At 31.8% G+C, this 27,617-nt stretch overlaps 3 protein-coding genes and 1 non-coding gene across 5 annotated transcripts; 2 read left to right on the top strand and 2 right to left on the bottom strand.

Annotated features, from left to right (window-relative positions):
* The first annotated feature begins 494 nt into the window (after window positions 1-494).
* LOC108343531 (transcription factor MTB1) lies at window positions 495-3,111 on the top strand. The gene has a single exon (XM_052878804.1). The coding sequence runs from the start codon at window positions 994-996 to the stop codon at window positions 2,827-2,829; it is 1,836 nt and encodes a 611-aa protein (XP_052734764.1). The 5' UTR covers window positions 495-993; the 3' UTR covers window positions 2,830-3,111.
* Window positions 3,112-10,830: 7,719 nt separating this feature from the next.
* Window positions 10,831-17,313, top strand: LOC108340989 (protein DEFECTIVE IN MERISTEM SILENCING 3). The gene is made up of 6 exons (XM_017578582.2): window positions 10,831-11,023; window positions 11,918-12,035; window positions 12,233-12,461; window positions 13,098-13,289; window positions 13,816-14,136; window positions 16,825-17,313. The coding sequence occupies exons 1-6, from the start codon at window positions 11,003-11,005 to the stop codon at window positions 16,994-16,996; spliced, it is 1,053 nt and encodes a 350-aa protein (XP_017434071.1). The 5' UTR covers window positions 10,831-11,002; the 3' UTR covers window positions 16,997-17,313.
* A 3-nt stretch (window positions 17,314-17,316) lies between these two features.
* LOC108341934 (uncharacterized) lies at window positions 17,317-21,703 on the bottom strand. 2 transcript variants are annotated; one of them, XM_017579621.2, is made up of 5 exons: window positions 21,221-21,703; window positions 20,944-21,049; window positions 19,943-20,033; window positions 18,604-19,587; window positions 17,317-17,894 (listed from the first exon to the last, which is right to left on the bottom strand). In XM_017579621.2, the coding sequence occupies exons 1-5, from the start codon at window positions 21,521-21,523 to the stop codon at window positions 17,771-17,773; spliced, it is 1,608 nt and encodes a 535-aa protein (XP_017435110.1). In that variant the 5' UTR covers window positions 21,524-21,703; the 3' UTR covers window positions 17,317-17,770. The 2 variants fall into 2 exon arrangements, with proteins under 2 accessions (XP_017435110.1, XP_052734763.1); XM_052878803.1 differs by having other exon boundaries at window positions 20,944-21,038; window positions 21,221-21,473.
* TRNAQ-CUG (transfer RNA glutamine (anticodon CUG)) lies at window positions 21,653-21,724 on the bottom strand. The gene has a single exon. It is a non-coding gene; the product is annotated as a tRNA-Gln (tRNA).
* Window positions 21,725-27,617: the final 5,893 nt, after the last annotated feature.

Below are 27,617 nucleotides of genomic sequence, written 5' to 3'. Positions count from 1 at the left end.
ATTTTTATTATCAATTAAATGATTTAACCTAACTTATTTTCATCTATCATTCCAATACAGTTACTTTATTTTTAATTTTTTTAAATATCAATGGTTAATAATAATAATGATCTTAAATTTAAAAATATAATTTATATATTCAAACCATTTATTTATCGCATACTTGAAAGTATCTATTTATTGTATATCTTATTATACAATAAACATGTATACTATATCATATATATATATACTAAAATAATATTTGCTTAATGATTCTTCTGCCGTCAAATATAAAATACATACCCGTGTTTAAATGCTTTCTTTTCATCAAACGTGGATAAATGAATAAAAAACGTGGATAAGAAAATTTTACAATATGTTCCAATTAATTAATAATAAGAAAAAAAAAGGGGAGGAGAGGACATAATTGTTGTGTACTAACTGTGGTAAAGTGAGAAAGGTAGGTTGACCTAACCATGGTTTAGCGTTTTGCAGTTAGAAGTTGTAGAGGCTATAGCAGAGTGTAACCTTCATCTTTCAATTCTCTCTCTTCTCGTGGGTTTCTCCTTCTCTACCCTCGTGCCTTGCTTCCTCTTCCTTCTTCCTTTCTCCAATTTTCATTTTCCGTTACGAACCAAGCAACAAAACGCTCTTTTCTTTTCATTCGGTGGCGACATCCCTCCTTGTCTCTGCTTTTGTTTCCTTCCACTCGCAGTTTTTTCCGAATGTGTGTTTCTCCCCCACAACTTTCCTTTCTCGTCCAGTTTTGTCTCCCCTTTCCCAGCTTAACCTCATAAGTAAATCCCACTTCCTGTTTCTATCTTTGTCTCTGTTTTTATTTTAGCTTTGGTCGGCGAAGCTCAAATCTGAAAGATCTGAGAGCACCTTCATGAGATGGAAATGGACAAACAGTTGCATTTCGGTTATTAAAGGAGGTTTGTGGTGTTGGATTAAGGGGTTGAAAACTTGAGATAATTGGTTGGTGGGTGGTAGTTTTAATTTGTTCAGGAGATGAAGGTTGACGCGGGGTCAGGGCGCGTGGCGTGGAACGAGGAGGAGAAGGCCGTTGTTGGGGCTGTTCTGGGTGGTCGCGCTCTGGAGTTCTTAACGACAAACTCGGTGTCGAATGAGAGTGTTTTAATGGCGGTTGGGAGCGACGAAGGACTTCAGAACAAGCTCTCGGATCTGGTGGAGCGTCCCAACGACTCAAATTTCAGTTGGAACTACGCGATTTTCTGGCAGCTCTCGCAGTCGAAATCCGGTGACTGGGTTCTGGGTTGGGGAGACGGGTGCTGCAGGGAGCCCAACGAGGAAGAGGAGGGTGCGGTGAGAGGAAAGCTGAGGCTTCTTCGCGTGGACGAGGAGATGGAGCAGAGGATGAGGAAGGGGGTGCTGCAGAAGCTGCACACTACTTTTGGAGGATCGGATGAGGACAATTACGCCTTTGGCCTCGACCACGTGACCGACACGGAGATGTTCTTCCTTGCTTCCATGTACTTCTCTTTCCCTCGCGGGCATGGTGGCCCAGGTAAGTGCTTCGTTTCCGGGAAGCATTTGTGGCTGAAATCTGTGTCCGATTATTGCGTGCGGTCTTCCTTGGTTAAATCTGCCGGAATTCAGACCATCGTTATGATCCCTACTGATTTGGGAGTGGTGGAGCTGGGTTCCGTGAGAGTGTTAGCGGAGAGTTTTGAACTCGTGCAGGCCGTTAAATCTGTGTTCTCCACGCAATGTTCGCCGTACCCTGGGGTGAACGTGAGCGCCAGTGGGAATGCGGTTTATACAGGTTTGGCCATTGGGGATGGTAGTAAGGTAGATGGTGGAGTTCCAATTCCTAAGCTTTTTGCAAACGCAACTGGCAATCGGACCCATTTCAGAGAGAAACTTGCTGTTAGAAAAATGGAGGATAACAGGCCTTGGGCAGGCCATGCCCTCCCCAATGGGAATAACCTTAACAACAATCCGAATGCAATGAATGGTCTTCATGTTCCGGGTTGGGCAGTGAATTCAGGTGTGAGACAGGCTGGTCCTGTTGAGATTTTTGCTTCTAGGGCATCCACGAGCAGTGTTGTAGCGGAGTTACCTAACGGTGCTAGACAGGATTTTAGGCTTGGCAACGGCTATCAACCTCAAAGGCAGGTGCAAATGCAAATTGACTTTACCGGAGCCACTTCTAGGCCCTCACATGTGAGACCTGTTGTTGGTGATTCAGAGCTTTCTGATGTTGAGGCCTCTTGCAAGGAGGAGCAAGCCAGTGTTTTGGATGAAAGGAAGCCCAGGAAGCGGGGTAGGAAGCCTGCTAATGGAAGGGAAGAACCCCTGAATCATGTGGAAGCCGAGAGACAGAGACGTGAGAAGCTCAACCAACGGTTCTATGCATTGAGATCTGTAGTCCCTAATATCTCCAAGATGGACAAAGCTTCGTTGTTGGGCGATGCCATTGCCTACATCAACGAGCTTCAGGCGAAGGTCAAAATCATGGAGGCTGAAAGAGAGAGATTTGGAAGCACCTCGAAAGATGGATCAGTTTTGGAAGCTAACTCAAGATCTGAAAATAAAAATCAAGAGAAAGAAGCTCCTGATGTGGATATTCAAGCAGCTCAAGATGAGGTAACTGTAAAGGTGAGTTGCCCTTTTGATACTCACCCTGTTTCCAAAGTAATTCAAACACTCAGAGAGGCACAAATCAGTGTTGTAGAATCAAAACTTGCTGCGGTAAATGATACTGTTTTCCACACATTTGTAATTAAGTCCCAAGGATCCGAACAACTTACAAAGGACAAGTTGATTGCTGTTTTTTCCCCACCAGAATCCAACCCATTGCAGCCATTGTTATCAGTTGAATAACAAATGAACTGCAGTTTAGCATAGGCTATAGGGATTCATACATAGAGAAAAACCAATTTCTAAAGCTTTCTCAGAAATTTTTGTTACACCGGTATCTAAAAGTAAAAGCGGTGGGAACTAGAGTAGTAGAGTAATAGCTCCCCATTAACCATCTAGGCAGCCATTTTATGTTTTGTCTATAGTGTATACACATCAGAAATATTGTTCCTGCTATGTCAATTATTTTATTTAGTTTAACCAATCTAGTTGTTATGGGTAAAGAGTTTGTTTACATGTCTGAAATCATGTTTTTAAGGTTTTCCTTTTCACTCTTGTCCCTTGCTTAAGAGGGAAGAGTATTAGTTTTTTTTTTTATAATTTTTATATTGTTTATGTGTTCTTTCTTATTAGAGAGACATATAATTGTAAAATTTTTTATTGTGTATGTTTTAAGTTGTTTTTGCCTTCATAAGTATTCAAGTAAACTTGTTGTTTGGAGTTTTAGTTATGCTTTATTCAGTTTACTGAAGAGTTGTCTTTCCAATCTGCACGAGGACATACTTCTACTTATTATAATAAATAATAAGGTGAGATTACTAGTGGCAGTGTAGAGATAAGAAACTGAACATTTATGCAAAGTGAGTGGATTGTATTTTGTGTTACAAATTGCACATAATTTGTTTGATTTTGGTTCCTTCCCCTATCACTTTATCTGCAATCAAATGAGTCCGAATATTTGATGCATATGATAAGGAAGAAAAGTATTGCCATATTGGTACTGCTCTTAAATTCTTGACCGTTCCTTTGTTATTACTACCTTTCTAGGAAATTGAGGTGTCTCTAATTCATGCAGAAAGGAGCATTAGGCTAAAAGACTATCTATGAAAAAAGAAAAAAAACAGGGAAGCTAAACTTGTCCTATTTATTTTATTGATATTCCAAGACAGGAAATAAAATACATGAAAACATAGGTACCGTTCTGCAAAGATAAGAATACTAGCACATAGCATAGCAGTGTGTTGAGTGGTCCTGCATCATAGGTGTCGGTGTCCCTGTCTTGAAATTTGATATTGTAGAAAATGTTCACGTGCTAAGTTACTTTTATTAATTATTAGTTCTGCAATGACAACAATCATGTGGTGCATGTGTTGCCTTTCTAAAGTGATTGAAACTCGCAACTTGAAAAAAAATAAAAATAAGGGAAAATTGATTATAAAAAGAACAGTTATGTGACAAAACACAGTGAATAAACCCATTCATGTTTCTTTCCTAGATTTGTACATAGACAGTAGCTTAAAAACTGTTTATATTAATCATTTTGTTTTTAATATTTTTTTTTTAAAAAAAACATCGATTGGCTAAAGAGATATCAAACTGTCAAAATGGATTGAAACGTATGAGATTTTACGGTTACTTAATTTGTGAATTAGGTGGAACTGAAGAAATACTATCCCATAATTTACAAACACGAATCATTTTCTTATTTTTATATTTTTTCCCACAAATTTATTATTATAATTATTTAAACATTGATACTTTTATTTTTTAAATATTAAAATATTATTCAATAATATTTATATAATTTAAATATTTGATATCAAATAAGTGCACATTATATTTTCAAGTAATGTTGTTATAATAACGTTTCATGAAATATTACTATAAAAATTAAAATTAGTTAATATATTTTTATTGTACTACAATATAATATATTATTTTATATTAACATTATAAGCTATTTCTTTTTTGTAATTTTTAAAAAATATAGTTCTGCAAAAGTTATGAATTATTATTCCATTGTTAAATGTTTTTTTACCAAAAAAAGTTTGTTTTGAAAATTTGTTTGTAACAAATCTAAATAAAAATTACAAACAAACAAATAACTAAAATACTTATACTAATCCAATTTAATTTAGTTACATTGGTGGACAAACACAGTAGTCCAAGAAACAAATGTAACTTAGACTGTTTTTAGAATCATCTCTCCCATCATCCACAAGTGCATGCATAAATATACATACTATAATTATATCAAAATTGGTGAAAATTAAACAAGCACATGCACATTTATAATTGGATAGATGATATAATAAAAATTTCACCTTACTTTTCATATATCTAATTCAATGTCCACTTGAAGAAGATACCAAAGTTAATTATCTAAGATAACATGACAATAAACAAAACATTCCTTATACACTTTTCAAAATTTTCCATAAAAATTTCTAATAATTAAAGTATCAAACCCTACAACAATATCATCTTCTCTTAGCAAAACATTCTCAAAGAAAATATTATTACATCTAGAACTACCCCGTATCAACAATCTAAATGAGTGCGCTTGATTCTCACATTGTTATCTTCTTGTGTTGTATTAAGCTAAATAAAAATAGCCTAGTTATCTTTTAGATTTGAAAGAGTTAAAGAAAGAATAAAGTGTTTAAAGATCTCTATTATCTACTTCTTTACAAGCTCTTTTTTTTCTTTTAAACCGAATCAAACCTTTAGTTTAATAAAGAAAAATAATAATGGATAACCTTCCTTTGCAATGATATAAGTCGTCATTTAATTATTCCTTATCTATTTAAAATTTATATTTATCAACATTTTAGGCCCTAAATATATTTATTATTCTGGCCCTAAATATATTTATTATTCTGGATATGTATTCACGTTTTTGTTTATATTTATTATGAATTTTGGCTACAAATATTTATGTGGATATGAATATTTTTTATTAAGTTAAGAAATGAGTGCTTTCTCTTTAAGTTTTTTTTTTACCTTAATAAAACTTAGATAAGTAAACAACATAATATAATTTTTTACGTTAAAAAAAATATAACTTTTATTGTAGAAAGATAAAATATTACAGTACCATATCATCTATTTTCCTCTTCAATAGTTTATAATCTTTTACAGGATTATTATTTTTTAAAAAGTATAAATAATTTTAATCTGCATTGAAATAATATTGTTAAAAGTTTTATGCTGAAGTAAGAGTTAAAAATAAACCTTGTTAATAAGTTAAACTTACACATATTATTTTAGCATTTACATCTTCAATTTTGTAATAGATATTTAATCTGTATCAGTTGTTTCTTTCTCTCTCCAAATGTATTTTAGTTTATTATATTGTGAGATTTTACTATATTTTTAATATCAAAAACACATATTTTCGCGTATTATTGGAAAACAAATTAAATGTTGAATACTCCTACTAACAGTATCTGTTGAGATACAAAATTCTCATGTATTTTTTTTAAGAAACAGAGTGCTGTCTCAAAATCTTGTCGGTAATCACATGAGATATATAGAAGGAGACAACTCAAGTGTAGCCACCCAAGTCGTCAACTTTGTCACAATAACATGTTTTACTGCTACTGCATCAGAGTTGTAAATCTCTGATTTTCTTTTGTCTTTTGAGAGTAAATCCAGCCCTTCAAGATCTAAGAGGGTTTAGAATAAGAATGAAGTGGCCATATGAACATTTTGCAGACACATGACTTCACTAATAAGATAGTAATGAGCAGTTGCAGCCATTTACAAAGAGCTTATATTCTGGATTTGGTGTGTGGAATGTTATTTCTTGGCCGTTCATGTATCTATGTCCCATTAAAATTTCTCTAGTTTCCTAAAAATAAGTTTTTCAATCATCATACATACGAGAGATATTAATGTCTCCTTTTTGAAGTGTAAAATTCCGTCGTGATTTTGTCTTTTAAGTTTAAGAGAGTATCTTAGATAATGGAAAGATAAATGAGTATTTAAACTGTGAATTCAATTCTTAATCACCATGAGATTATTGGGCGTGGTCGAAAAATTCTATACTGTCAATTATGCATGCTAACTGTGAGATTAGCATAACCAGAGTATTGATACAATTGTGGGCTTGGAAAATATTTTTCTTCCTTATACCTGTTGTGTTGATCTTCTAGTGTCAATGACTGTTTTTCTATTTAGACATGTCATTGCCATATAATATAATTAACTTTGGTAGCAACACCTATCTTCTATCCTCTCACATATCTGATATATATTTTAACAAACTTTTAGCATATTTCAGTATTTTTCTCTCTATATATATTTACAATTAGAGTTATCAAAAGGGTTATAGTAATACAGAAAAAATATAAATTGTAAGTTTAATACTCGTATATGACATTGCACTCATTAATATAAAACAAGAAGTAGGAGACAAACTTTAATAACTATTTATGATTAATGAGTAACACTGTGCAAGTTTAACACATATACATACGTGCAGTTGAAACTGGAATACATATATTATCATAATAAACACTTTGCATATAAAATGTAACTGGTCCTAGGAACAAGACATGGGGAGCTGAAACATGCATAGTAACCTGAAAAAAGAGAAAATACGAGGAAATAAGGATCGAAAGGCTGAAGTTGGTGGTTGCCCATACCTCAAGTGGCAGCAACATAGCCTTTATTCGAGTTTGGATGATGATTCTAATCTTGAATGTTTAAAGCATCCTTGTCCTTTCTCTTTGGGGGTTGTGAAGGATTAGGGTGTGGATGGGATGTGGGGTTGGTTTTGTGTAATAAAATCTGAAGTAGCAAACATGCCATGTGTGGTGGTGGTCACTGCGATAGCCACTTATAAATATATGTCCTTTTTTCTGCATGCATATCCACATTAAAAGCAAAGTGTGGGATCCATATCCATCCAAAAACAAAGATATCAACTCAGAAAAAAACTGTTTGATTCCATAAGAGGAAGGAAAGTGGGTATGATTGACTTGATCAGCTCCTTCACAAAACCACACGTTAGGCTGTCCCATCCAGTTTCTTTTGCTTCCATGGTTGCTTCAAATTCAATGGTGAATGCATGTCTCTACCACTGCTTTATATAATCAAAATCAAAATAATCCTCACTACTATGACGAGTTAAACGAGGAACATACTCACATGTGTTTCTTAATTTTCATCTTTTTTATTTTTCGGATAGCTACCACCTAACTTAGCCCACTCCTTCATCTTCTTTTTGTTACTATCTCTCAAAAAAGTCTATTGTGTAGGAGAAATATCATTGTCAAAATTCTCTAAAATCATCATAATTGCAGATATTTTCAAGGCACGAAACAACTTGTAAAGTTTCACAGTCAACTTCTATGAAAAGCAATTAGACAAGCAGGGTCTTGTTTGGTTTTAAACAGGAAGCAATTTTGTAGAAATTAATTAAACATGAACTTAAATATCAAGAAAATAACTTTTAATAATAAAAAAAAAGTCTTAAGGGATTTTCTTCCTGCATCCTGATGTTTTCGTGAAATGATTTTGCTACTCCTTTCGCTAAAACACGGAAAAAATCTTACACAGTCGTTTTCTATTATTTTCAACAGGGGTTAGAAACTATGGGGTGAAGGATGAAAACACGAGGGTGCAGGAAGAAAATATAGGGTGTAAGAAAATATTTCCCAAGTCTAATGAACTAGGGTGTTGCTACCTCCACCACCACACCTTTCTCCCTCCACCTCCACCTCCACCTCCCCTTTACTATTTTGTTTCTCAGTAAAATTTTATTTTTAAGGTTATTATTTTTTAATTTTACTACAAGTTGCAAAGGTTGGTGATGGTGGAAAGAATTATCAAGCAGTCTCCCTCTCGTGGTGCAATGCGTGGAGTGCTTCCTCGTATTCGAATAAACCTTGAAATAAAACCCTAAAATAAAAAACATAACCTTTAAACGGAGGTGACATCCTTCAACGGATGTCGACATCCGTTTTACCTTAAACGGATGTTGACATTCGTTGAAGATGTCACCTCCCGTTTAAAGATTACGTTTTTTATTTTAGAGTTTGTTTTATTAGGGGACAACTGTTGAAGGATGTCACCTCCGTTGATGTATACTTCCTCAGGCTGGTTGATGCTCTGGATGTTCCTCGATGTTCCTCCACACCACGGTGACGACGCTCCTTCACACCATGGCGGCAATGGAAGCTTTCAAACAAAAAAAAAACTGGGAAGAAAAAGAAATAGAAGTGCGGGAGGTAGGGAGGTGAAACGAAAATGGGAAAAGGGAAAGAGAGTTTCGTGGGTGGGTGCTGGAAAAGTAAAATTAGGGTTTCAAATTATTTAAAATAGGGTAAAAGTAAAACTCTTTTTAACTTAAGGATATAATTGTATTTAAAATAATGTGGGGAGGTGAAAGAAGTATAGAGTGATGGTGGAGAGAGCAACACCCAATGAACTATGGCAAGTAAAACTACACCTTGTATGGCTCAATTGGGGCATTTTTCTACTACACCTCCGTATGCTTGTTCTTGCACCCCACATAAAAAAACTTTTCCATTTTATCCTTTTTGGATTACCTTTGAAGTTAAAAGAAGTTTCTAGATTATATAATTTTTAAATTTTTTAGATTGCATAATTTAAAAGCTAAAAATATTTAAGAAAAAAATTATTCTAAATTACTTAATCTAAAAGTCATTTGACTTTTATGAATTAAACAATTTAGAAGTTACTTTTTGTTTCCAAAATACTTTTTAAAGAAAAAAGTGACTTCCAAATCTTTGACTTTAAGATTTTTTTAATCTAAAAAAGATAAAATAATAATATTTTATATGAGGTTGCAGGCTGAAATATACAGAGGTGCAGGAAGAAGCTGCCATCAATTGGACGATGAAGCCAACAAGCCCAAATATATATTTTGTTACTAAAAGAACGATTTAGTGATTTTTTCGCCAATAACAACGCAGGCTTTTGTTGTGATGGATTTCCCTATTGCTATAAACCATAAGTGTCAGAAATATCTTCCTTAACACATTTTTAAATATTTTTATTAATTGAAATTTTAAAATAATAAATTTTTATGTCTTGCATCATGATTTTCCCCATAATTTATAGCTTTCAATAATTAACAGTTATTAATATTTTGGAAAATAAACTATCATAGCCCATCTCACTATATATTTTGTTTGCATAAATTCAACATTTACAAATTTATAAAAAGGCTTCATGATTACATCTTAATTTTTGTTATGAAATCTATTTGAAAAAAAAAATCAATAACAACTTTTTAAATAAAAATAATAAATTTGACATTCTTTAAATTAGAATTAGCTTATTCAGTTGAACAAAATAATATAAATTATGTATGTATATTTTTTTATACACTCTATTTTGGTTTATTTAAATGTAAAACTGTTGATAAAAATATCACTAAACTGAGTTACGATAGAAGTAGAATTTTTAAGAATCTTGAGTTTTTTTTATGTTTTTATGTTTGATGCACTTGAAGAAGCTTGGAATGACCTAAGCTCCAACACCACTTGTTGAAAAGCTATGAACCTTAAATTTTTGGTTAAGTTGGCTTTTGTCTTTCGTGAGGCTATATGTTTAGGTGTAGAAAGATTATGAATGCTTATTTTGAAATTAGGTCGTATTTGTGGTTGAGTATAAGGTTGAATGGAGATAAGTTAAATACTTTTTTTCTCATATTATCATGATTATTTTTATAAATTTTATTCAATTATTTTGAATAATTTTACTTTTATCATATACAAAAAAATAAATAAATGTATTTTGAAGTAATATTTATTATTCCTGTCATATATTTATATGGACTCTGATATTAATAACTTTTCATAATAAATTTTTTGATAACAGTGTCATTATTTTATTAGTATATTTGAATTTATTGTTAAAAAATATTAATAACAAGTTGTTAAAAAAAAAGCTGTTAAAAATATATTTTTTTATTTATATTCATTTACTTTTGTCAACGGCTAATCTTAATTATCCCGCGTCATTTATTATTATACAGTGTATCACTATTAAATGTAGTTGTTGTTTATTTAACAGAAATTAGAAGAAAAAAATTAAACAATAGTATAAAATTAAAAGAGATATCATTATAATAATGAGAAAAATGTCATTTAATTTTAAAAAGTAAATGAAAATGTTGGCAGGCGCAACAAATATTAAAGATTTGGAGCGATAAAACCTTGGATTCGGAACTGTGTTGTGTGAAGTATTTAAAGCATCAGATGTAGGGTTCAGATGTCAGAGAACTTTAACAAAATGACGAAAGTACCACTGCTGACTGCTATGTTTTGGTTTTGTATTTTGGTATTTAACGATTGAAAATAGCAAAGTTTGGGAATTTGACTTGAAAGAAAGCAGGGCAGAAACAGAGATAGTCATCAAAACACAACAACAAGGTTCCATAATGTCTCGGCTTAACCACACGGTGAGGTTCTTTTTTGTACCATTCTACCTTTGCTGCTATGCAATATCTTATGCTGTAATTTTTCTGTTATTTGCATGAGCTAAATCTTAACATGGACGAAGCTAATGTGAAAGTTTAAAACTTCCTACGAAGGTTAATTTTTTGCCATTAAAAGGATGTGCAGCAAGCTCAGAATTTATTGTTCAGGTCCAGCACAATTTGGAGTTTAGTCCATTTTAGTCTTCAATTTTTAAATCATAGGTTGAGATTCTTTAAATTCCTGCATAATGAGGGATTTTGGGAGACCCAATTTCGGTTTGTACGAATGGCGGTTATCGGTTCTTCGCGATCTATTGAATTATAAGAGAACTCTGTGTGAATAGATCCTACTTAACTCACTGCAATTACGGCGCATAAACTCCAAAAACCTTGAGGTTGTGGGCTGTTCATCCACAATTACAGTTGTGAAAAGTTCTAAAAATGTTGAGGTTAATTGTCTGCAACTATGGATGTGAAAACTCTGAAAGGTACAGTTTTTATAAGTACTGCTTTTTGAAACCTTTTGTTGGTGATACAAATCATGATTTGATATGGGGGCATGGCTCTTCTATTGATTGAAGTAAACCAAGATACTTGATCCCAGTTAAGGATATACTAGGGTTTGTACCATTTTTTTATGAACGACATCTTTTACAGTTTATTGCAGCCAAAACCCTTTCATTGCAGCAGGACCTGCATTCTGTTACTAAAAGTCCCATGAAGAACCCGTGACTGAATATAATCTTTTTTGAGAATCTGACAGTGGTTGAACCAAGTGATGTTGATGACTTCATGTTAATATTACTATGTAGCTTAAATGTTTTAATTGTTCTGGTGCTTAATATTTTTCCACGTGATTTTCTTTTGCTGTTTCAGCTGAATCTAAACGATGACATCAGAGAGAGATCTAAGATTATCAAACAGCACGAAGATAACCTTAAGTTTATTAATTCTCAATCAAACCAGTTAGCTGAATCAATATTGGACTTGCAAGGTATGTCTGGAAATCTATTCTGGTTTTTATTTTACTTGTTTCCTAGGGAAAAGTAGGGGATATGTGGGGAGTAATTAGAGTTTTAAATAAAGTGCTCAGTTTAATACTGCATCGTATCATTACTCTTGAGAGACCCACTTTAATCAAGTTCTTCGAATTTAACTCACTCCAATGTTTTTTGCTAATGAAATTTTTAGTGAGACTTGCAAAGTACCATTCAAATAATGTAATTACATTAGATAGTGGAAATGGTGCCTTTCATACCGAAGAGGAAACAATGGAACAGATCTTGAAGAAAGAAAACTCTGCTGCTGCTGTATTTAGTTGGCTAAAAAGTAATGCTCAGACATCGGGTTTAACATTAACAAAGGACATTGTGGGAGTTGTTGCAACCCTCGGCAAAGTTGAGAGTGATAATCTTAGCAGGTTAATATAATTTATTTCATTTTATTTTAAAAATTTTAACACCCATCTCTTTACAACAAACAATACTGTTAGAAGTCTCAGATCGACTAGAGATAAGGCCAAATTATAATATATAAGTGGGGTGCAAACCTCACCTTACAAACCGGTTTTGTGGGGTTGAGTTAGGCTTAAAGTCCACTTCTTAATATGGTGTCAGAGTCATGTTTAGAGTCTTTCCTAATGAGAACTATGTGGGCATTGGTTTTGTGGATTTAAGTTAAGCTTTAAATCCACTTCTCAATATGGTATCAGAGCAATGGTTGAAGCCTATTCTAGCGAGATCTATGTGGACATTCTGTTCACTATCGGACCATCCATTAATTCTACTTTCACGCTCGAGATGTATATACCTCAGCATGAAGGGGGTGTATTGGTTTTGTGAAGTTGAGTTAGGCTTAAAAACCACTTTCTAATAAATATCTCTTGTAGTCTTATTTAATTTTCAGATTTTAGAACATGAGTCTCGTTGTTCTTTAAATACAGTCATTAATAATACTGATATGAAATTTCCAAGCACATGGGTACTGGTGTGAATCTTAGAACTAGAGAAAGAAGCATCTATTTAACTAAAAAACTTTCGATTTTGTCTAAATACAGGATCCTTTCTGAGTTTCTGGGCTTGGAGACAATGCTTGCGGTTGTCTGCAGTTCCTATGAAGGCATTAATGCACTGGAGAAGTATGATAATGAGGGCTTGATAAACTGTAATGCTGGATTGTATGGCATAGGGTCTTCAATTGGGAAGAGAATTAATGGCAGGTTTTCTGTCATATCTCTTGCAGATTTAAGGCAAGTTTGACAAATATGTAAATTTAGCTTCTCTTGTGACATTTTTTTAGCAGCATAGGTTCATATAAAGGGAGACAGACATAAAGATCCTATTTATGATTAATTTTGTGTGGCATGTGCAAGGTCTTTTTCTCTATTATTCTCTTAATAATATGTGAAAAACTCAGTTTCCAACTCTATACATTCATAGGGGATATAGAATTGGCTTGGTGGTAAAAGTAGAAGGAAAGGAAGAATATCCGCAAATAAAATCTAGCATTAAAAAGTGACTTTTACCTTAAAAAACAAAAATCTCTACATGCATAATTTAGAAGGAATGTGAACCTCTCTGCTCATGACAACTTTTTTTAATAACTTTTTGACAATAGACTGGGTGACATTATTTTATTGGTCCGTGTATTTAAAATAAACCAATTAGAAGCTATCACATAAGTTGTTGTAAAAAAATTGTTAAAATAAGTTGTTAAAAAGACATTTTCCTTTACTCATACCTTTTAAAGCAATGTTGTGGTTGTTGTTATTGCAGGCCCTTTGTTGGAGGGTTGGTAGCTGATGATCCAGAAAAGAAGTTGGCTCTTCCAAAGCCAAGATTACCTAATGGGGAGTGCCCTGCTGGGTTTGTGGATTATGCAGTAAACATGATCCATTTGGACTCAAAACATTTATCTTTTGTTACTGAGATTGGGTATGGTCTTAGAGAGACACTATTTTATGGACTTTTTTCTCGCCTACAAATATATAAAACCCGGAAAGAAATGCTGCTTGCTCTCCCATGCATTCATGAAGGAGCTTTGTCATTGGATGGTGGGATGATTAAGAGAAGTGGCATGTTTGCTCTTGGTAGCAGGTCAGTGTCAAATTAAGCTTCCCCTTTCTTTTACATCTTTGATTTAGATGATTGTCCTTTTATTTTATACCCTTCTTATGATAGTTAATATTACTTTTTGGTTTAAGATAAATATTTCTATAGTTCAATTTTGCTCATTTCAATAACCTAGAAGAATTTTATTTTGTTAGATTATCAATCACACAAATCAATAATTAATTAGCAATAAACCTTTCCATAAACAGAGCAGTTCTCAATCCCCTTTAGAACAAAAAACATCCATTTTATAATAGAAAACGGAAGCGTACTTAGATTGACAAGGAACAATTAATGAATAACGAATATTGGTATAGATCTTTCCTCTGTAAAGCACCCTAGGTTTCCTCCTCTTGATTTTCTAGGAGATGAAGAGAAAGAAATGAATGATAAACATTCTCATAGACGAGGATTATGACTCTTTTATATAACCTCTGTCACTTAATTTTCCTTAAGTTTTAATATTTTAATTTGTCACACCAACAATAATCTTTTCATGACATATATGTTCTTAACCACAATTAATTAATTATATCATTTCATAAATTGGCTAATAAAATATAATTATCTTAACTCATTTAATGATTTGTTATATATATATATATATATATATATATATATATATATATATATATATATATATAACCCAAATTGCTAACATATTTAACAAATACTTCATCCAATTGATTTATATCCCCACAGTATGTGTCACCAGTATGCTTTACACATTAGTTTCTTTATATGCTAAAAAAAGAAATTAAATGTGTTTTTAGTGTCTAATTTAGATATAAAATTAAAATTAATTTTTGTTCTAAACTTTAAAAATGAACTAATATAATCTATTAATGCTAATTTTTCTTTACATGTTAAACGGTGTTTTTAGGTTGGCATTTGAGGTAGAACGTGATAAATTGTATATACAACTTAAATCCTAGCCTAGAATATCATTTAACACCTAAAAAAGTTAACATTATTGTGTTAAAACGACTATATTCAATAATTTTTAAAGTTTGGTGACCAAAAAGTACTTAAATTTGAGACCGAAGAAATTCAATTTTGTGTCTGTTTAGGGACTAAAATCAAATTTATCCCAAACAAAAATCACACCAGTTTTTAAATGTTCTACTTGATGAAAAATGGTTTTTTCCCTAATATATTATGAGCCATATTTGGCAAAACTAGATGGTAGTTAAAAAAATTTCAAGTTAGCATACTAAAATATAAGTATTTGACGAAATTATTAGTTAAACGAGCTTATAAAAGTAAATTACATAATTGGACATGTTTGTATGATATTTGAGATAAAATTTTATTTTTAATGGTAAAATATATTTTGAGGGTGGTTCTAGTTTTAATTTTAAATTATTTTTAAACCGGTATAATATTTTAATTTGTAGATAAATTATTTTAGTTATATATTTATTGTTTTCAATTGTCAATATTTTTCATATTGTCTATTTATCATTAAACTCATACTATATCTTGCAGTATTTCTGTTCAAAGCTTAAATAAAGTAAAAATAGAGTTAAAATGCATAGTGTAATACGAAAGATATCTAAAAATATACCATCTTTCAATTTTGATGTGTTGAACTACAATCCTAAAATAGTAAAAGAATCCTAAAATAGTAAAAGAATATTTTAACTGATATAAAACTTGAAATAAATCATATATTACAAAAGTATCTTGGTGATAATAATAAACTTATTGTCTATCATTGTAACGATTCCAAATAAGAAACTTTTACCGTGTAATAAGAATTAAAAATAATAAAATCATGTCTTATATAGAAAAAATTTTAAAAAGGAGATTTAATAAATGTTTAAAGGGCAAACTAGGAATAAATGTTGAAAATTTGAAACGAGCGTTTTAAAGAACGTTACTTCTGGTTAGTAACGTGCATTTAAAGAACTTACTTATGGTTGGTAACGTGCTAAAGAAAAAAGTTATTTCTAACGGCGTTTAAAAAATGCTACAAACTACTGAAGAAAAGCTCGTGTACCAAGTACTAGTTTTGTAGTAATGGACAACCATGCATGTCAATGGATCGGCAATTGACAGTTTTAATTGGGGAACTGCTATGATTACCAAATGGATAAGTTTCGAGGGGAAAGGATGTAATTTTTATTTTTAAATTTAGAAGGAAAGCTGTAATAAATAGCAGGCAATATTCTTTTTTTGTAAGATTACAGTGTGGCTAGGTGGTAAATTTTTTTGCACATTCAGTTGGGCAAGAACATATTATGATATAGGTAATGGAAGTTTAACCATGTTTTCCCATTATGATCACAAGTAATGCTTTTCAAAGGTGTTATCATCATCTAATATATAGTTACATTAATAAGAAATAATCAAGTCTCCTGACAATTATGCATTTATGAAAGATATATGATGGATGACAAGTATTATTTTTTTCTAAATTGTGACCATTATTGAATGGTATATATATGTTAATCAGAAAAAATGAGCAGTTGAATAATTCCCAAACCATTGCTTGCAGCTAGAACTACTTTATTAAGACTTTCATTTTTTCCTCATCTGACTTGAATATGACCATTTATTTCTTTTCTTGGTTAAAGCACTCTTTTCTTTCTCTTGCTTTCATCTCACTTTGGATATATAATTTTTTTGGCTTTATCATGAATGACGTTTCTCACAACACTCCTGCTGCAGGAAAGATGTAGAAGTGAAGTTTCCTTTAATTTCTGGAGGATCTGGTGTACCTCCAAACTACATTGAAACTGAAGAGGCAGTGAGGAAGCTGAATTGGGAAACATCTAAACTTAGTGCAGATAAGCACAGAGAGCAGCAATTATTAGATTACAGAAAAGGGAATCTTCAGTAGGCGAACCTGAAAAGTTATTTTGCAGGACATGTTAACAACTAATTACCACATTTAATTGTGTATCAGCTACTAATTTTGTGGACCCTAGTTCACTAGGAATATGCCCAAAAAAGGAACTAGATATATATGCATAAATAGACACGACACAGTGAACTTCTTTTTGTAACCTAAAGTAGCTATGCTTGCTTATATCTGATTCGTAATTTCAGTCAGGAGAAACCTTAGATAGTTTAGCTTCTATATTTCAATGATGCAACTTGCTGAGCACTTCTACTTGGAAATTGAATGTGTTACATGAACACATCCGAATTCTTATATGCACAAGTCTTATCTTCCAATTCCAAATTGTTTTCTGATTAATATGATGCCACATGTGGGACTTTCTTTCAATTTTGCTCCTGCGAACGACCAACAGGTGTTTTCAAAATGAGACTCTGTTGATGTAGTCATTAGACTTTTGGTGCACAGCAAAACGTCACACAAAATGGTTCTCCAAAAAAATAATCTACATCACCTTTACCCACAATTTATGTTTCACTTAAATCATCTATCTTCAATCCTAATATTGCTATCATCATTCTAGACCTTTTACTCTTTGGTGCAGCTCAGTTGAGACACTGCTACAAATTAAGCCAGTGTTGATAAGATTTACATAAGTGTAACTTTTAAAAATTCTAATTTTGATGTAATTGACTACGATATAGTTCTTTCCATAAAAAGAAAGTAAGATTTTTTTTTATTCTGAAATTAAATTAAGAAAAAAACATTTTTTTTTTACTTGACAAGAGAATTATTTCTAAAAGACAAGAAATAATTTACAAATTTCATACCCAAAGTCATTTGATACTTTTGTCCACGGCAATTACACAACCCCACACTACCGTCCAGAATCAATTTGCTACAATAGAATAGTTCAAAATTGTTAGAGCGCACAATAAATTTGTTACTAATTCAAAATTGGTAGAGTTCTATCACGGAGGACACTAAATCAATTAGTCAGTAGTTTTGATACGTACCCAGGCCCTTGATTCAAGGAGGAGGAAATAATAAAAATAGGTGAGGCAGAGTTTATAAGAGAGGAAAGTTTATAAGAGAGGAAAGTTTATAAGAGAGGAAAGGGTAACGTGACTTTGTGAGGGAAATGTGTTAGTTAAAAGAGAGAGAAAAAGAGTATGGGTTGTTATATATTCAGAGGTGTAGGATGTGAGGGAGGACAGGTTTTGTTTTCGGTGGAGTGGGAGGAGAAGAATTATTACGATTCTTCTCAGGAGCTTGCACTGGGCAGAGGGTCCTGGAACCTTCTGAGTTTTCTGTTTTATCATAATAGTGAATTTTCACCGTTTCACTTTTCACACTTCATATTTTTGATTGTTCCGTTTATCCCTAAAACTCTGATTTCTATCAAGTTTGAGCAAATTAAATTCATCAAGGGTATCTGACACTGAATGAAGTTGCTATATTAAAAAAATAAAAAGGAGAGACTATACCAACTACTATAATTCAAAGACACTTCCCTGTCACAATTATCAAACTCACTTGCCTGCCCTAAAAAAGTAGATTTATGTGCTTTTGGTCAAAATACAATGCATGTTTTCGTACAAACTTACTCGGTAGGAATAGAAGCCAGAGTATCAACTTCTGTGGTAGATGTGCTGACATCATCTTCTGCTCTCCTTTCATTAGTTTGCCTGCCATTTCTTCTCCAGCAATTTTTTGAAAGATGTCCCCTCTTGCCACATATATTACAGGATAAGCTCCTGGCATTGATTTCTGGCCTATTCCTCCAGATTCCTAGTGGCTTATAGTCAACGCTCCTCTGTCCACCACCTCTACTGCCCGGGTGAAATCCCATACTGTAAGAATGTTCACCCCCTCGTTGTACTCCACACCGAAATTCTTCCTCTACCTGTATACATTCCATTAACTTCCAGAAAGGTAAATATTCCTCACGCGATAACCTGATGCAGAAGTCCTTCCAGGATGGTGGAAGCTTTGAAATGATGACACTAACATGAAAGTTATCGTCAATGAATATTCCAGAAGCAGCAATAGAATCTGCAATGCCATTTAGGTCTCGGACTTGCTCAATCACTGTTTTTTCATCAACTATCTGAAATTCAATATACTTTTTCACTTGAGATCTCTTGGTTCCAAATTCCTCATACAGATAAACCATTTTTAGCTCTTCCCATAATTCCTTGCTGCTCACTTTTCTGTTCACATACTGGTTGAAAAGAGGATCAGATAAATGGCTCAAGATATTGCGGCAACACACTACATCATCATTCAACCATCTCCTTTCTGCAGCCTTGGCTGCAGCAATGTCTTCAGCCTTTGCACCTTCCCCTAATGCAGCATTCGGGCATGGTTCAATTAGTACATGTTCAATCTTTAATTGTTTCAATAGTGATTTCATCTGCTGAGCCCAGAAATGGAAATTCTTCCCATCAAAACGGACAACTTCAATAGGGACTATAGGCTCAAGTGGAGAAACAGGAACAACAGGCTCAAGAGGAGCAACAGGCTCTAGAGGAGCAGCTGCGACAACTGGTTTTGACCCATCTTCATGTTGCTTACCATTAAGCTCCGATCTACATTATGTTGATTACATGTTCTAGGTTAGACTAGCCTACAAATAAATGTTTTTACTGCAGTTAAAAAACAATTTTACCATACATTTATCTGCATGATTAAACACCTAACAACATGTTTTCCTTCCAGAAAAAAAGAGCACACAAATTTTTCCAACTAAACTTACAATAAAGAATATCAGAGATTCATAGTTGGTAATATACCAAGAGAATACAAAAAAAAAAAAAAAATTCTGAGCATATGAACTCAGCAATTTCCAGTGCACCACATTTCAATACTTACATGATCAATATCATTGGAAGTCATAACCTGTCATATTATCACATTGCTCACATGACAGCATTGCATACTCACCTGATCCTTCCTTCCATCTTTAAGATAGCTTCTTCTATTGCAGGAACACTCTCCTTGAAGATTGACCATTGCTCAGAAGGTAAACTAATACCTAAAATCATATACAGGAAAAGGGACATGTTTAGTTTCAAAATTCAGATTAACCAAGTTCTCAGCGAGACAGAGTCACCAAGTTCTCAGCAGAACAGAGCCACATAAACTCAAGTAATGATCCTCTAAAGCTAACTCAGACCTCAACTCAAATCCTTTAATTTATGCATGTGCACCTAGCAAAATACAAAAACAACTAGGACGAGATTAATAGTTTTGTCTCATTAGATGACTTTAGTTACATTAATCAAGTGAAATCATCAGACATTAAAGTGTAAAATCTCAAGGATATTATTGACCATGAGATTCTTTAATATTATTTCTTCTAATGTGATTTTTGGCCTTCTCTGCAAATTTTCCAAGAACAAGTGATGTACTCTCCTCACTTTGCCATAGTGGTTTTCTTTACATCAATATCACCTAAAAGGAATATAGTGTTGGGTATAGTGCTATTGGTATCTTTGTGCACTAATAATGAACTTAATTGATTACTTGGAAAAAGATATTCTAATGTTGTTCATAACTGTGCTGTTTTGCAAAATAAAGAGTCGGTAGGGATAAACTCATCCTCTTAATGTGTTGGAGTTGAATGTAGTTTCAATCCCTCATGCGAATTAGGTTCACGTCTCAAGGATGTTGTCTTTCATTAATGATGTCTCTTAGTAGTGATAAGACTCATAAAAACTGATTTTTTTTTCAATAATATTCATACTAATATCTTACCCTAGGCTAGAAAGATAAAAACAACAGTGATTTTTGCACTATAATAGGATTAACTTGAAAAAAACTACTAACCATGACGAACATACAAACACAATTTAAAATTCCAGCAAAATTTACAGTGTGAAGAAGCATTATATAAAGCAGGGAACAGCAAATTCACATGAGCAAACAATAGATTATGTAATCACCTTTACAACCAGGAAGTAGTTTTCCATCTTTCATATAGAACTCCCTAATCGAGACTAGTGACGTCCCTCTGAATGCTTTCACGGATACGTTCCTCCTGTTGGACAGCTAGACCAATCAAACAAAATTTAAAAACATAAATTAAATACCCTTCGTAAATTTGTACAAATTGGAGTTCTGCTCTTCACCGATTACTCAGTCTTAAACCATAGGGTGCAGCCTAACAAAAAGAAACAGACGTTTTAGGGTTTTATTGAATATGGAGGAAGGAGAACTTACATGACAAATAATACGTTCAGGATCTTCCCTCTTCAGTTTCACCACCTCCGTCTCCTCATCGGCCTCGGCCTCGACACTGACTACATTTTCCTTCTTCTCCGCCTTTCCATTGGCCATAATGGAGAGAAGATAGGACTCAACTATGCTTCTAACCAAGTGTTTACTGATGGAGTCGGAGAGGTCGATACCGAGTCTCTCCGAGACAGCGAGTCGTATGCCGAACTCAGTGGCTTCTTCCATGTTGGATTTGTTCAGTATGTCCAACACTGTTTCCTCTATTTTTCTTTGAATTTCTGATTCCATCGTCCCAGTAAAAGTAAAACAAATTAGAAAATCAATGTCTAACAATATTGGTGATTCAAGTCTCTGATATATGTTGTGTGAGGAGAAGGATGAATATAAAAAAAAATAATAATAATATATATAGTAAAAAGGTTCCACCGAGATTTGAACTCGGGTTACTGGATTCAGAGTCCAATGTCCTAACCACTAGACCATGGAACCTTTTGCTTAAACTAATTTTGTGTCTTAAAAATATCACAACTGCAGAAAAAACATTTGGATTGGGGTTATTTAATTCAGAGGCATGTGTCCTAACCACAAGATTAGGATGGAAAAAAAAAAAAAATCTGCAGTAGGTAAAATCCACACGGGTAGCCAGTGTTTGTGAATATTTAGTATCTCAATATTTTAATACTTATTTCTAAACAGGTTGGTTGGATACAGTAATATATTATTCTATTTAAGAATATTCGTTACTCACAAACTAATAAAAGAATTAATTTATATACTTTTTAATTAAATTTAATTCAAAATAAAATAAAATTATTTTTGTTAGGTTTAATTTAATTAAAATTAAATTTTAATTTATATTTAATTTAATTTATATTATATATATATTATAATTTTATTTTAAAAATGTATAAAATAATTTTTTTTATAGATATTCGTTGGTATTCGCAAATTTTAAAATATATGTGGATATTTTTTAAATGGTACACGTGCGAGTAACAAGTCAGATAACTAATATAATTTTATTCGATGGATCAGGTTGCGTGTAGGCATTATTTGTGTTCAACTTAACTTGTTGTCATTCCTATAAGACTAAATAACCTTATATTCTAGTTATCTTTTATAATTTTTAATGTAATTAAATTAAATAATATTTGTAATTGATAAAATTATATTATGCATGTTGAATATTTTATCTCAGTTTTAGTTACAGGTTTGATGTTGCATAGTTTGTAATCATTGGTTTAAATATCATGTGAAAAGAATCAATTTAAGATAATTTATGTTGTTATATAAAAGAATACCTCTTTTTAGTATTACCTTTTGTTATCCTTTCAATTCAATAGTTTTATCTTTTATTTTTTATTTAATAAAATAAATAATTAAATCACCTTTTTACTTAAAAATAACTACATAATCTTTTTTCTTAACTACGAAATGTATTTTTTTATATTTTAATATTTTTTAGAGTATTTTTACAAAATTATATACTTTTAAAAACTATACTAACAATAATGGACGTGTTTTATTAATGAATAATAAATTTCATTATCATCTACAAAAAAAATTATTTTAAAATATTCTAATTTTATAAATATTTTTAAATTAAAAATATTATTTTATTAATATTATTTTTAAGTGATCATTTCTTTAAATTTAACTATTATTTGTAACATCACATTTTACTAATATAAAATCATCAAAATAAGAGTTACAAGATAATTTACAACAAACTTTATATTTGAAGAGAAGAGAAATCTACGCATAAAAAACAAAAGAACTTATCTATATTGATATTTCACCATCAACCCTTATGCTGAGATAATTAGAAAAATGTCCTACCTAAGCTCACATTCATTAAGGGGATCATCACAAAAGAGAAAACAAACAGACAAACAAAAATAAAAACAAGGGTAAGCTAATGATAAAACAGTTTAACATGGAAAAATAAAATTCAACATACACTTTCAATCACACAATTAGTAGAACATCTTCCACCATTCACACATATCAAAACATTTTTCCCTTTCACACCACTGACTCGAACTTAGCCAAACCTTTATAATATAATATAGATGTCGAGTCATGGAAGGTTCTGCACTTATGTGGTAGAACAGTTGACTCGCTCAAAGCTGCTACACAAGGTTAGTCTTTAAAACCCCCTTTGCCAACATGAAGAAAGGCCCCCAAGCTAGGACTTTCTGCTCCTCTCACGACATGACTCATCACTCTCTGATTGAGCATGGATGATCATTAGAGTGTTAGGATAACCCATATCGGCATTTTACAGTTTATACTATTTATACACATGAATCCCCTAATAAGATATTCCTCCTTGGAATTCTCTTTTCCAACCTTGAAAACCCTTTGAAATCATACATATGTTCGTACACTTTCACATTGAACACCAACATATAACATCACTCATCATACATTAAAGAAATAGAAACACTCATACAAGTCATTAGAAATCACACAATAATAATTTTCTTCATAGCTACATGATACTCCCACTTAAGCAAGGAAAATAGCTTTAAAACCCTCACCAACAACTCCAAAAGGTTCAAAAAACCCCCTAAACGACATAAAGAATGTCAAAAACTGATACTCGAAACCCCCAATTTGGTATTTCCAAAACTTGAAACAAAAACTAAAATTGGTGTGGTAGCGTTCAACACCTAGAAGCTACCCCTTAGTGTCAGTGCCACTAGAATGGTGGCACTCAACGCCAGAAAGTTGGCCCCTTAGAATGGTGGTACTTAGCGCCTAGTTTGGGCGCTCAACACTATCAACAGAAACTTACCCTTTTTAAATTGTTTTTCCCACTTTCTCCACAACTTTTAAAGACTCTTAGGACCCTCTAGACCTTAAGAAAACTATAAAAACACTGTTGTAACCCAAATTTGTCACCCCAAACCCAAATTAAGCTCTTTAAGCTACTAAAACCAATTTATTCTTCTTTTAACATTCAATCCACTGCATAAGGTGCATAAACCAATTTTAAATGACTTGATAACAGACCCTAAACTCTCCAATTCAACCTAGAATCACTCTCTTAGAAATTCACTACCCAAAACCCCTCATTTGGACCAAAATCATGCAAAATACACCCTCACAACCCTCTATTGCATAGTGCAACAAAATTTTATTGGTTTAAAGTCTCAATAAGTCCTAAATGACCTCAAAATAGTCCCCATACTTCTACTTTTCTCACATCACCATTCCCTCAAAAATTCACCTATAAAAACCTCCAATTTCACTCTAAAAGAGTAGAAAAATGAACTTAAGTGCTCTTTCTCAATTTAACTTCATAATATAACTATTTTAGAACTTAAACTAATTATACTAGATCGTATGACCTTTACCAAACTTCATATTTCTCTTTAAACTCATTATTTAAAAATTTGAGATGCCAACACCCATCAATTTAAACTACCAAGTAGTACCTCAACCATTTCTCTTCATTAATATCATCTTCAATACAATTTTGCATTTACTATCATACCAATTTCAATATACATGCACTCACACAACATACATACATACATACAAACACAAGCACACATCAGAAAGCACAACAATCACTTATTCACCCAATTTATCATATCCAAGTTATCATAAACCACATTAAACACGTCAATAACTGATTTCAAACTTCCTACTACATATTTGAAAAACGAAATTAGTTTCCCTTACCTTTTAGAAACTCCAACTAACTCTAGAAAACTTTACTCTGCTCCCTTAACTCAAAGAGATCAAACAACACCTACAGACCTTGAAAACATGATCAGAGTATACCATTAGAATCACTGATCAGTAGAGAACCTAAGAGAACACTCAAACCATACATGCGATAAAGTGAAACTTCACATGCATTGAAGGACGTGAAACTTAGAGAAAAGAGTAGAAATCTGACTTACTCTATTTGAGAAAATGATTGAGCAAACTTGAAGATTTCACCGTAAGGATTATACATGCGGTCTCCGATTTTCAAACGGAAGAACATGGTGCAAAAAGAGGAGGTTGATAACTTTAGAAATGTGGTTTTCAAAATAATGAAACTTGTTTATAATCATTCCTTTTATATTAAAATCTTTTAATGTTAAAATAATAGAGTCTCGTTATCTTTAATTCATTACCACTTCTAAAATATTATTTTCTAGGTTTTCACATTATTTAATATTTTTTAATTATCAAACTACTTATAAAATTAAATAATAATTGTTCACAATAAAATTACAAAAACTATTTTAATTTTATAATAATAATAATGGTAATTATATTAAATTTTATTATTATACAGAATATGAACGCATACATTTTCATTAGTGTAATATAAAAACAAGTATTTATAGCTTGCATAGTATGTTGATTAAAAGTAAATTTAATACATAAATTCTAAAATTAAATTTTGATATATTATGAATTCACTGTTGTATATATTATGTTAGTACGAATTGGATTTTCAAAATTTAAATGGCTGTCTAGAATATTTTATAGTACTAGTTTTAAAGTTAGAATATTTCTGAAAAACGTCATTTTGAAAAAGAAAAAAATATACGTTTAAATTAATTAAAGTTTTACTTTATATCTTAATAAAATTTCTATATTTATTATTATGTTTAATCCAGCTGAAAAAACTTTGAACTATGTATACTGCGATTAAAAATAATATTTTTATCATTCATTGAAGAAATTAGAAAAGGATTTAGTTATAATGTTATGTGGTATCAAAATACTTTGTATGCACAAACATTACTTTTTTTATAAATGATATTTTTCATATCCAATATTTTCTAAAAAATATAATAAAATTACATAATGTATTTTTTAAAATAATGAATTGAATACTAAAAATATCATTTATTTATAAAGAAAATGAAAAAATAGAAGTGTGTAAAAAAAATGCTTCAGACAATTGGTGAAGTTAGGAATAAGAAAGTCACGGGAATCTTGGAGCATGAAAACAATAATTTTAGAGAGACGGTGACATAGACTTTACTATTTAGTCCTTGATTGAGTGAGAGATATAATATTTTATTTTGTACATTTATTTTGAGATGGTAGGTGGATGAATCATGGATGGCCCATGTTCTGAAATGTCCATAAAATGCAAATCAGCTTTGGATAAGAGTTGGATAGCAATATTAAATAAAAGAGTAAATTGGAATAGATAAAAGTATCTCGGACTTGATTGCTAATAAATAAAATATCAACATGCCTCAGAAAAAGCAGACGCTTTTTCTTTTCTCTGCTTATCTCTCAATAAATAAAACATAAATTGATATAATATTAATAATGTGTTTCTTTAAGATAACGTAATAATTATGTTTTTAGAAAATATTCACAAATATTTAAGTATATATTAATCTAAGAAAAAATTATGTATAAATTTTACAAAAATATTTATGATGACAGGTTAAGAATGAAATCTAAATAAGTAATATAGGTATACTATATTGACATAACACAGGAGAGATTCTAATTAATACTAATCCTACAGAGCTAGGGTTAATCTTTAAATAACAATATATAATACATTATGAATGTTATTGGGAAATTAAATGAACTTTACTTAAGTTTTTATTTCACATGCAAAAAGGTAATCATCCATCACCCACAATCAAAAACAACATGAACAAAAACAAATCTCTCCACAAAATGTCCTAATCACATGCATTGTGTTTGTAATTGTTAAGTTTCTATAAGCCTAAACTCATTTTATCCTTTAGATTAAGAGAATAATCACGAATTAGTGAAAGATGGAAGATTCACAATGCATATGGGTTTGACTTATATCTATCTTTATATCTGTAGCAAAACAGTAACATTAGGTTTCTACACTATTAATAACATGTTCTATATTGGCATAAAGGTAGCAAGATATTCTTTTTTAATATAATAGACAAATATGCTTCTAGATTATAAATCACAACCATGTGACATTATGAGAATAATTGGTGGAATTTTCTACATTTAATCACTAACCAGACATCAATAGGTCAACCCTATAAACATTGGAGCATGATTTTCCTTAGTGTCGTGGTCCACAGCTTATAATTTAGTTAAAAAGACATATTTGTTGATGACAACTTTAAAAAGTTTTATTAAAATCCTAAATATTATCAGACAAACAGATCATGAAGAACTTGTAAGAATAATTGTGCTTCCAATTTCTGCACAAATTAAATACATTAATTACACTCAACGTATTTGCAACCCAATCCCTGACTCTTTCAATTAAATATTGAACTTTACTTGTAAAGTAAGTCATATGCTGCATTACATATTAAATTCATCATAGAGGTGTGTGCAATGTAAATGGATTGATTTGAAAGGAGTATTTCAAGTTTAGATTTAGTTTGTGGGATAAAAAACATTTTAA

This window comes from Vigna angularis, chromosome 6 (assembly GCF_016808095.1).
Source record: "Vigna angularis cultivar LongXiaoDou No.4 chromosome 6, ASM1680809v1, whole genome shotgun sequence".
Lineage (NCBI taxonomy): Eukaryota > Viridiplantae > Streptophyta > Magnoliopsida > Fabales > Fabaceae > Vigna > Vigna angularis.
This window is presented reverse-complemented; position numbering and strand designations above follow the sequence as displayed.

What these genes read in the sequence shown, in the direction of transcription:
- LOC108341934 (XM_017579621.2), bottom strand. Translation starts at nt 21,523, where the DNA reads ATGGAATCAGAAATTCAAAGAAAAATAGAGGAAACAGTGTTGGACATA. An exon ending in AAGATGGAAGGAAGGATCAG is followed by an intron (nt 19,588 to 19,942) that starts GTGAGTATGCAA and finishes AACATAATGTAG; the next exon opens with ATCGGAGCTTAATGGTAAGC. An exon ending in CTGGCTTCTATTCCTACCGA is followed by an intron (nt 17,895 to 18,603) that starts GTAAGTTTGTAC and finishes ATTCTATTGTAG; the next exon opens with CAAATTGATTCTGGACGGTA.
- LOC108343531 (XM_052878804.1), top strand. Translation starts at nt 994, where the DNA reads ATGAAGGTTGACGCGGGGTCAGGGCGCGTGGCGTGGAACGAGGAGGAG.
- LOC108340989 (XM_017578582.2), top strand. Translation starts at nt 11,003, where the DNA reads ATGTCTCGGCTTAACCACACG. An exon ending in ATCAATATTGGACTTGCAAG is followed by an intron (nt 12,036 to 12,232) that starts GTATGTCTGGAA and finishes TGAAATTTTTAG; the next exon opens with TGAGACTTGCAAAGTACCAT. An exon ending in ATATCTCTTGCAGATTTAAG is followed by an intron (nt 13,290 to 13,815) that starts GCAAGTTTGACA and finishes TTGTTATTGCAG; the next exon opens with GCCCTTTGTTGGAGGGTTGG.